General features: G+C 48.9%; 1 protein-coding gene across 1 annotated transcript; it reads left to right on the top strand.

The window, feature by feature from the left end:
* The first annotated feature begins 1,130 nt into the window (after positions 1-1,130).
* Positions 1,131-3,250, top strand: LOC139039168 (uncharacterized). The gene is made up of 2 exons (XM_070479760.1): positions 1,131-1,838; positions 2,505-3,250. Exons 1-2 carry the CDS (start codon positions 1,578-1,580, stop codon positions 3,006-3,008), a joined length of 765 nt encoding a protein of 254 aa, XP_070335861.1. The 5' UTR covers positions 1,131-1,577; the 3' UTR covers positions 3,009-3,250.
* The last annotated feature ends 7,793 nt before the right edge of the window (positions 3,251-11,043 follow it).

The raw sequence follows: 11,043 nt of genomic DNA, 5'->3' as shown, positions 1-11,043 counted from the left end.
AAAAATAATAATAATAAGTGTACAAAGGGTGGTGGTGCCTGAGGATTCAAGAAAGCCTGAAAAAGGAACCAACCAGAATAAAGAGACGTTGCAGGTGGTATAGATGATTCTAGAGTTGGTTACTTTCTTGACTATCACCTGCCTTGCTGGGCATTTCATGCCATACCAGCGTTGCCCTGAGATCCCAAACTTCTCTCAATAAATAAAGTCATTAGGAGGAGATGGAGTGGAAGCAGACACACCTCCAAGCTGAACTACTCCAGCTTAGCGGCTCAGAGGTTGGGAAGATCTCAACAATTCCTAAAATTGCTTTGGTTAACCAGTTTCATTCATTTTGCCGCCCCATTGTCCACAGAGCCAGGTGCTACTTCTCCACAGGATTTACACGGTCTGCCTACCCACATCCTTCAAGGATCTTGCTCAAATGCTGTCTCCTCCAGAGTCGTCACAGAACTGCGCTGCTCGGGTGTTCATTGGATAGGGGGGCTGATCTCTCTTTGGCAGTCAGCCTCCCTCGGATACATTTTGCAAACGCGGAGCTACTTTGATCTGGCCTTGGATTGTACTGTCTTAACACTTGCTCCAGATGACACATGCAGACAAGTCCCTTGGGAGCACAACCACGTTCTTAGTTAAAAATCTTTTTCTCTCCCAAAGCACCTTGCCCCTTCCCCAAAGTAGTGGCTCAAGAACATATCGGAAAGATTAAGGGCACTATATTTAAACAAATATACGGTTTGGGTCGCCGGTGTCACGTGTGTTGTCACACCAAACCACACTAGTTAAGTTTCAAATAGTCCTGATTGGCTTCAAGCTCCCTCGCAGTCCCTGGACAGGCGCTAAGCAATTGTGAAATCACCAAAAAAGTAGGGAGGCAGAGGGGGAATAAAGGGAAGCCGGGCCTGAATAATCCTCACTGAGTCATCGTTTCCTGAATGATAGAGCTTGCCGCTTGGCGGGGACGAGGGGTGCAGATCCGGAGAAAGCAACCTGAGCGGCCCGTGGAGGACAAGCCCAGAAGAGTCCCCCGCCCCTCGCCCTACAGCTGGGGGACCCGAGAGCCGGGGGCGCCCTGACGGCACCCACGTGCTACAGCGCCCCCCTGTGGCCGCGCCGCAGTCCCCGCCGCTCCCCGCTCGCCCGCAGACCGCTCTCGCCGCGGCCCAAGAAACAAGACACGCACAAAGTTTCCGAGCCAGGCGGTTAGAGAAAGGTCGAGGCCAGGTTCCGGAGCCTCGAAGCGCGGGCGTGGCTGGAGCGGCGCCCAGGCTGGCGGCGATGGCAAGGGGTCTGGGTCCAAACGGACTGCCCCCTCCCCAAGGATTCCGAGGTGCCCCCAAGCGGGACCCGGGCCCCCCAAATCCCGAGGGCGAAGAACTGCTCCCTTCCCCAACCTTCTAGCGGTGGGCGGGAGGGGAACCCGGGTCCACGACAGGAACGGGATGCCCACCTCCCAGGGTTACGCTACCAGGGTGTGCTTGGAGCTCTTGGGTATGCTTTTCCCGTTTTCTTAATTGGAGGGAGGGGACGACCAACTCCCTTTGGCGCATTCTGATCCTCAGCCTTCCGAATTCTGGATGCCCCTAAAGAACCCACCTGCAATCCACCGCCCCACCCAACGTTGCCCTCCTTGCTGGGGTGACAAGTGGAAGCAGCAACCCCCCCTCCTCCTGCCCCTCCAGCCTCCCGGTTTGGGAGGCAATGTTCCACCAGGGTTTCCCCCGCCGTCCGCAGTGGACCCGCTGGCGGGAGGCGGCGGCAGAGGGGAAGCGGCGCCCCGGAGCCGGGGACCCGGAGCGGGCGAGGCCCGGCCCGGCGCGGCGCTTACCTCGTCCACGGTGAGTGGCATGCAGATCCGATACTCCTTCAGCAGCATGGTCCTGCCGGCCACGGACCTCCGAGGCGGGAAGCGGGCGGGGCGGGGGTGGGGGCGCCCCCAGAGCAACAAGGCTGCCGCCAAGGCGCAGGGCTGGGCGCCGGGAGCCCCGTGCTTGGAGCCGGTCGGCGAAGCAACCCCCCGGGCGGTGCGCTCAGTTCCTGGCTTCCTCCTCTCCGCCCGAGAGCATGTCAAGGTTTGGGTCCGGGTGTTCGCGGCTCCCCCGCCTCCTTCCTCGCCGAGGTCGATCCGCCTGGAACGCGGTGTTGCAAAGTCAGGGAGGGAGGGAGACCCACTGGAAACCAATCTGATCGGCAGCTCCGGGCAGCAGGAGCGGAAGCCAGATCAGGACATGCCCGTCGGCGGGCGAGGGAGGGGGAAAAAAAAAACCAAACAAACCACGAGGTTTCCAAAATTACACGGAATACACAAAAGTCACCCTCTCGATCCGCCTCTGAAACCAGATCTTAACCTGGCGACTCCCCCCCACCCCCTTTTCCGGCCGGTCTGTCCAAGGCGAATGTCACCGAGCACACATTGCAGCCAGAGCCAGAGATGCTGACTTTTCAGACAAAGGCTCGAACGGCTGTGCTCCCCGGCGGTAAACAAGATTTCCTTCTCTTTTTAGGGCCGGTCGCCGAGGCGCTCCAGGGGCTCGCTGGGTGAGAAAAGGGAAGCCGCCGCCGCCGCGGCCGCTCGGCTTCTGCGGGGCTGGGGCTCCGGGTTCCTCCGACCTCGGCTCGCGGCTGCGAGGGGCGGGCGGACGGGCGGCGGGAGGAAGCTGGCGCCTTCCGCGCGCGTCCCCTCCCCCGAGTCCGGATCCCCGAGCGCCGTGCGTGCCCGCGAGTTTGCAGCCACCTCGCCGGGGCCGGAGAGTCGGCGCCGAGCTGCGGTGTGCCTCGGGCCGGGGAGGTGGGTGCGGGAGGAGCGAGCGCAGCTGACATCAGCAGCCGTCGCGGCGGGGAGGGTAGCCCCATCCGGCCAATGGGGAAATGGCAAAGAATGTGGAGGATTTAAACAAAACAGCATGTCTCTCCCGGGCTGCTGCCAGACGGCGGGGCTGCCCCGGAGAGCCGAGGCCGGCCGGCGCTGGGGAGGGTCGGAAAAGAGGGGGCTCCCGTCGGCTCCTTGAAACCCTCTGAGTCTTGTTCTCAGATGTACCCCGGGTGCCACGGTGCTCTGTCCAGCCACTCTGGGTAGCTTCTGGGTCCAAGGTACAGGACTGTGTCCCTTGACCTTTAGAAATGGCTTTTGTTTTTTAAACAAATGCCCACCCGAGAGCGCTTTCACTTTGATCCAGTAAACAAGTCCAGCGCTGGAGAGGCAATGGGATTTGGGAGCAAAAGAGCAAACCTGTGCATGGTTTCCTAACTGGTTTCAGGGCAGGAATGCAGAAACTGGAAAGTGCAACGCGGTGAATGAAAATGAAATCCACACGGAAAGACACACAACCAGGAGGAACGTGAACGGGGACATAGCCTTTTACCTCTCCTGGCCCTGCTCTGCAGTCTGACTGCAGGCTTCGCAGAGCAGCAAGAATAGGTTTTCCTGTCAGCACTCCCAAGTTCAAAAAGTCACAATGAAATGTCAATGAAAATGCCTGGAGTGTTGGTATTTCATCCATATTAAACAGATCCCTCATTTTAACCACAAGAGGCACATTCTTCAGTTACTCAGGAAGCTGCATGTAACTGCTGAAGTCTGTTTTTCATTTGTCTGGTATTTTTAAGCTTGTTTTTCTGAAAAGTGCTGGATGAAAAATGCATCAGTTGCCTCTTTGCAGAATAACCTGCAAGCATCATCTTTTCTTGGGAAAGAAAAAAATATTCGTGTTCTAAGATCCTGCAGCTCCTCACAGGGCTTTGGATGGCAATGCAGATGGCCTCCATATTACAGTATTTAAAATTATGAGCAATAAGTAATTAACCAATACAACTATGGTGGGCTGTGGCTAAAATCATCCAGATGGCTGAAGAGAATTTCTGTGTGAACATGATAACAAAGGCTGATAGAAAAATGACATCCTCTATCCAGCTTATATTCTAGGGAAAAACTATTTTCTAGATAAATGCTTCCCAGTATTGGCTCAGAAAGATTCACAGCAACTAATTAAAGCTAAACCAAATTCCTCGAGGTGGAAAAATCTAAATCTGATGCTGTACTGCTGAATAATAACACATGAAAGCCTGCGATACACAGAGGAAGCTCAAGCTGTTATTCTTTTTCCTGCTTCTTACTAAAACAAGTGTAGTGGCTTCACTTCTGGCACTTAAAACTCTTCCCGGAGGCAGCAAGGGGATGTAGTGGCTAGCCACACACGCATAGGCACACAGGACATCAGGATACGTGGACATACTCCTGGCTTCCCAGCCGTTCCTGACATCAGTTCTATAAGTACTTCACTGATGAATATTATGGCTGAAGAATTACTTCTCTGCTTCCGTTGTTCAGTGCTGCGTGGTGTCCAACTCTGTGGTGCCCATGGACTGCAGCACACCAGGCTTCCCTGTCCTTCACCATCTCCCGGAGTTTGCTCAAACTCATATCCATTGAGTCAGTGATGCCATCTAACCGTCTCATCCTCTGTCCCCCCACCCCCCCCTCCCCACTTCTCCTCCTGCCCTAAATCTTCCGGGGTCTTTTCCAGTGAGTCGGCTCTTTGCATCAGGTGGCCAAAGTATTGGAGCTTCGGCATCAGCCCTTCCAATGAATATTCAGGGTTGATTTCCTTTAGGGTTGACTGGTTGGATCGCCTTGCTGTCCAAGGGACTCTCACGAGTCTTCTCCAGCACCTGGCAAACTAAAGAACCACAGATCTGCTTCTGCCCTTTCCCTCTCTGCTAAGCTGCCTTCTCCCCCGAACTCTTCCTTTTCCCTCAGTTTGCGTGCCTGGTCACATTGTTCAAGCACAACTGTAATCCTGCCACCTTCAAAACCTTAGTGACTCTCTGTGGTCTAACTGAGCAAGCTGAAATTTCTTGGCAGAAGGATCAAGGCTCTGAATCTATCATTCTTATGGAGCCTCACCATCCTTTTCCAGCCCTACTCCAGCCAAATGAAAAACATCTCTTGTCTGGAGAAGGGCTCCACTTACCTGGATCCGTCTGCTCCTGCTACTGCCTTCACAGAAAACCCTCTCCCACCGGCTCCCTCGGGACCCCAGCAGGCAGCAGGGACTGACAGGTGTGTTTTTGGAAAGTGACTGATGGCAGTGTGTTGGATGGCTTAGAACAGGATACTAGACAGAGGCCAGAGGTTATCGCATTACTGTAATTCTAAAGCAGACAAATGGAGAGAGTCTGAATTAGCGAATGAAGAAGAAAAGATGATGGATTTAAAAGATTCAGGCAGTACTTGGGAACCGAAGGGTTTTCGCTCCAACGGCGCTTGGGGGAGGGGAGGGCAAAGGGAGCGCGTCTTCATTCATAACTCACTCACACAAAAGGAGGAGGGCGCCATCTACTGGTCAGACACCTTGCTTTAAAATGTTTCAAGTCACCGTCAGCAAGTCTGTCGAGAATTGTCTGTTTCAACCAATGGAGTCTGCAAGGTTCATTTCCAAAGAATCTTGAAGGTGTTGCTATCATCACTGAGGATGGTAGCGATGTTCCATTAACAACGTACACTCTACAGTTTACGGGACCATCACATATTAAAACGTGTGGGTGGTGACTCCCTGGTGGTTGGTTCAGTGCTCCCAATGCCGGGGGTGCAGGTTCCAGCCCTGTTCGGGGAACTAGATCCCACATGCTGCAACTAAGACCCAGCACAGCCACATTAAAAAAAATTATAATTTTTTTTTTAAAAAGTGTGGATGGGGTACAAAGGGTACCAGTGGTGAATGATACTACCAAAAGGAAATGAATATATGTCTATGACAGCCTACAGTCTCAGGCGGTGACACCCTCTGAAGACAACGGATCTCAGATGCGAGATGGGGAGGTGTGCATCTCAGGCATCTGAGGAGCTGTTCAATCCACTGTCTTCACCAGAATTCTGTTGACTCACGCCTCCCAGACATTGAAACCTCTTATCAGTTCAGTTCAGTCGCTCAGTCGTGTCTGACTGTTTGTGATCCCACGGACTGCAGCACGCCAGGCCTCCCTGTCCATCACCAACTCCCAGAGTTTACTCAGTGTCCATTGAGTCAGGGATGCCATCCAACCATCTCATCCTCTGTGGCCCCCTTCTCTTGCCCTTGATTTTTCCCAGCATCCAGGTCTTTTCAAATGAGTCAGTTCTTCAAAGTATCGGCCAAAGTATTGGCGTTTCAGCTTCAGTATCAGTCCTTCCAATGAGTATTCAGGACTGATTTCCTTTAGTTTCCTTATCGGTTCATGTGGAAAAAAAAAAGTAGGGTTCTGATCCACGTCTATAAATAGGATCTGAAAGAAGGGTGTATCAACAGATTTTGTGACTCTTCATGTTTTATCCCAAGAATATCCCTGGTACTTCTAAAGTAAAATGTTGTGGTTCTTTCTACAGCCATTCTAGACTCTTTATAGACAACCCTGGACTATTCATTTTTGTTCTTGTTGGTTTGCCAGGGTAGCCTTTCTGTACAAAATATCATATTCTGTAACTGAAGTGCTTCCTTTGTTCTCCAATTCCCTAACACGATGATAAGCTTCCTGAGGAGACAGACCACGTCCTGTTGTGTCTTCCAGAAAGTGTAGCCTGGTGTGAGGGATATTGTGGGTACCCAACAGTAGTCTAGCGGATATGTGTATGAGTTCCGAGTTCCCGACCTTGGCACTACCCGCATCTAGTGACGGATCATCCCTTGTGGTGGGCAGCCACTGGAGGACTTAGCAGCATCCCTGGTCTGTACACGCTGAGTATCAATGGCAACCCCGCCCCACACACACACACACACACTGCCAAATACGGAGATGGGCCTGGAGGGGGAAACTCCGCCAGTGGAGAATGACTGTGTTAGTGTAATACTCATTGTGCTTGTATACTTGTGATTGCGCTGAGTTGCTTCAGTCAAGTCCGACTCTTTGCGACCCCAGGTAGCCTGCCAGGGTCCTCTGTCCATGGGGTTCTCCAGGCAAGAACACTGGAGTGGGTTGCCATGCCCTCCTCCAGGGGATCTCCCGACCCAGGGATTGAACTCGCATCTCTCAGGTCTCCTGCATCGGCAGGCAGGTTCTTTACCACTAACGCCACCTGGGAAGCCCTGTCGTATTCACTAATCTTATCTAAATGTGTAGATACTCCAAAGAAGCTTTTGAAGAGATGGACTTTCAATTTGTTTTAAAGCTAAGGAGAGAAGGAATAGAACAAAACTGTTACATCGTCCCCTTCTCATCCCCGTGCTCTGTTTTCTATTAGCAAAGTAGCCCTTGGTAAAGGCCTTAACTTTGACCTTGATAATCTGATTAAGGTGATGTCAGCCAAGTTTTTCCGTTGTAAAGTGACTAGTGTTTTTTCTTTCCGTACTCTATCCTTTGGAAGGCAGTCATTAAGAACAACCATGGCCCAGTGGTAAAGAATCTGCCTGGGGACGCAAGAGACACGGGTTCTATCCCTAAGTAGGGAAGATCCCCTGGCAAAACACTCCGGGATTCTTGCTTGAAAAATTCCATGGACAAAGGAGCCTGGCGGGCCACAGTCCATGGGGTTGCAAAGAGTCCAATAGGACTGAGCGCGCGCACACACACACACACACACACTCTCAAGGGAGCAGAACTAAGCCCCACCTCCTCGAGGGAAGGGTATCGTGGCAGCCTGCAAGATGCGTCCTTTGCCCCTCATTTGTGTGTTCATTCAAGTTTTTATCCATATCCGTGTGGACTCGAGAATATTCCTTCCCTTCTTTGAGTTATAATTCAATACGTTATTTTTGTTGTTCAGACTGTTCCACCTTTGGCCATTGGTATCTCCTGCAGGATCATTCTTGTGTACTTTTGACATGCTCTCCTCCCCTTTAAGGGCAATTTTTGAAAATAAAAGTTATACTTTGCAATTCATTTTTGTTTTACTAAACATTATTTAATTCTAGCTAAGGCTATGTCTATATATTCCTCTTTATGTGTCTGTGTGTGTGTGTCCCTGTGTGTGTGTGAGTCTGTGTATGTGTGTGTGTTTTAAACACTTGTATGCTGATCTTGTTAGGTCCTAAGCAAATGTTAAATTCATTCTTAATAAAACTACACAAAGCAAGTCCCAGAGCAATTCTTATGTGTAGACCCATTTATCAGGCCTCTATTAAATACGGAAAATGCCTTTGATGTGGAATTGCTTATAGCCGTGCAGTAGATGCTCATAAAATAAAAATTAATTCAGAGTGATGTGGTACAAATTGCTTCACATAGGAAAAAAACCTGGAGGTTCCATGGCCAAACATATGGCTTTATCTTTTTTTTTTAATATTTATTTATTCCGCTGCTTTGGTGGTACATGGGATGTTTTAGTTGTGGCATGTGGGATCTAGTTCCTGGACCAGGGATAGAACCTGGGCGTCCTGCATTGGGAGCATGCAGTCTTAGCCACTGGACCACCAGGGAAGTCTCCATCTTTTTTTTTTTTAATAAATAAGCTAGTAATAAATTTTGTGAAGTTTTCATTTTTTATTGCATTACCTGTTTTTACAGAAGTTGGCAAAACACTGGAATATTTTGAGATGAATTATGAGAGGATCTGTAACCTAAACTCACTGTAGAAAAATTTTAGTGATGAAAGAAGATGCTGTCCTTGATTCTTGAGTGTCCTTTAAAAGGAGGTAAATGCAACCATAACTTATGGGAGCTCTCTAATGCCAAAGTATACTTGACCTAGTATCATCAGATGATGTCAACACAGATCCAGAAATAGGATTTCTTAGCTATGTGGTGCCACAGAGACGTCATGGAATTTGACTTTTTGTGGAACATTTTAAATGTCCCCAGAGAGAAGAAGGAACTGTGGTTGCTATTAAGAGTATGTAATCATTTATATCAAAACCTCAGTTTAGAAATTGCTTAGGTGACTATTGGAGAAGGAAATGGCAACCCACTCCAGGATTTTTGCCTGGAGAATTCCATGGACTGAGGAGCATGGCAGGCCACAGTCCATGAGGTCGCAAAGAATCAGACACAACTGAGGGACTAAGCATAGGTGACTACAATGAGGCTGAATAATGGCCCCCAAAGATATTAGGTCCTAAGCCCTGGAGCCTGAAAATGTCACCACATTGGAAAAAGGGTCTTGGCAGGTTTGATTAAGTTAAGGACTTTGAGATGAGACTATCCTGGATTATCTGGGTGTCCCTGAATATAGTCACAACTATCTATATAAGATACTCATATTCAGGGTATTTCAGATACTTATATACCCTGAATATTCATTGGAAGGACTGATACTGAAGCTGAAGCTCCAGTACTTTGGCCATCTGATGTGATGAACTGACTCACTGGAAAAGACCCTGATTCTGGGAAAGATTGAAGGCAGGAGGAGAAGGGGACGACAGAGGATGAGATGGTTGGATGGCGTCACCAACTCAATGGACATGAGTTTGAACAAACTTCACCCTCCCCTCAACAACCAACCACAAATGCTACCTTGGCTGTGTTTTCAGATTATATCCAGGATCACGCCACTTCTTACCACTTCTACTGCCTCCACCCGCATTTTTCTCCCAGATTATTGCTGAACCTTTCTAACTAGTCCCCCAGCTTCTGCCCAACAGAAGACAACTTCTGCCCCACAGGAAACAGAGTGATTCTTTAATTATTCTATGTAAATCAACACTTGCCATTCTGTTGCCCCAAACTCCATTGGCTCCCCATCTTACACAAATTAAAAACCAAATCCTGAGACTTCCCCAGCAGTCTGGTGGTTAAGACTCTGCCTTCCAATGCAGGGGGCACGAATTTGATCCCTGGTTGGGGAACTAAGGCCCCACATGCTGCTAGGTGTGGCCAAAAAAATGAAAAACAAAACAACAGCAACAAAAAAACCCCAAGCCCTTCTAATGGTCAAACTACCCTAAATCTCATCTACAACTCTCACCCTTACTCATTCTGGTTTTCAAACAAGCCAGGCATGATCTGACTGCTCTCAGCTCAGGGGTCCTGCTCCAGCTACTGGCTGGAATCTTCATGTCCCAGCGACCTGTGAGACTTCCTTACTAACTTCAGGTCTTGGCTCACTGGCCATGCCCTCCTCGACCATCTCCCAAGCACTATCACACCCAGCATGTATTTACATGTCGATTTTCTGTCTTCCTCCCCATTAGAATGTTCACTTCACAAAGGCAGGAACTGTGGTTCAAATAAGTGCACAGTCAATAAGCTGAAAGTGTCAGAAATGCCAGATATGAAAACAGACATACCAATGCAGTAATTAATATATAAGCACATTATTTTCAATAATTAGTATCACAATATGCATTACTGTGATTCTTTCTGAACAAACTTTTGTTTCCAGTCAGTATTTCTCTCTCCATTTTATGTACCTTAGTCTTCCATTGCCAATTTTTCTCTTCTGAAACCAAATTCTTTCTTACAAAGCCACAAATTTAATCTCAGACTCACTCAAATAATAGATTTATAGTCTGTCTATAATACAGTACTTTTACCTATTTTCTCTGCCCATTACTCAGACTTTTATTGAATTCTTTCTTTAATATTTATTGATTTATTTGGCCATGCTGGGTCTTAGTCATGGCATGTGGGATCGTTAGCTTTGGTATGGAAACTCTTAGTTGTGGCATATGGGATCTAGTTACCTCACCAGGGATCAAATTTGGGCACCCTGCATTAGGAGGGTGGAGTCCCAGCCACTGGACCATCAGGGAAGTCCCCTGATTTCCTTCTTTATTTACTTCACTTGAGTTTTTTGGTTTCCTTTGCCAGCTTTTCCTTAGATTTCAACTTGCTTTTGTTTTCACTACCTCCAATCCCAGCAAGGAAGGGCTTCAGTTTGGCATGGAGCCAACTAGACTTTTCTCCACCTATTTAGCTCTTCCACAGTCCTATTTTTTGAGTTCTGTAAATTATAAATCTCTTTAGTCCATCACACCTTTGTTACTTTTTGTCTTTTCAAGCAAAGGACAGACCTCCAAATCCTTTTGTCTACTCTAGTCAAATCAACTGCCCTCCAAATGCAGAACCAGAAAACATCTTACCCTAGTGTGTCTCAGTGGGCGTTAGAGTGTGGTTTAGAAATCTGTAAGGGGATTT

The sequence above is a fragment of the Odocoileus virginianus genome, chromosome 17 (genome assembly GCF_023699985.2).
Source record: "Odocoileus virginianus isolate 20LAN1187 ecotype Illinois chromosome 17, Ovbor_1.2, whole genome shotgun sequence".
Classification (NCBI taxonomy): Eukaryota; Metazoa; Chordata; class Mammalia; order Artiodactyla; family Cervidae; genus Odocoileus; species Odocoileus virginianus.
Note: the sequence above shows the minus strand (reverse complement) of the source record. Positions and strands in the feature narration are given on the sequence as shown.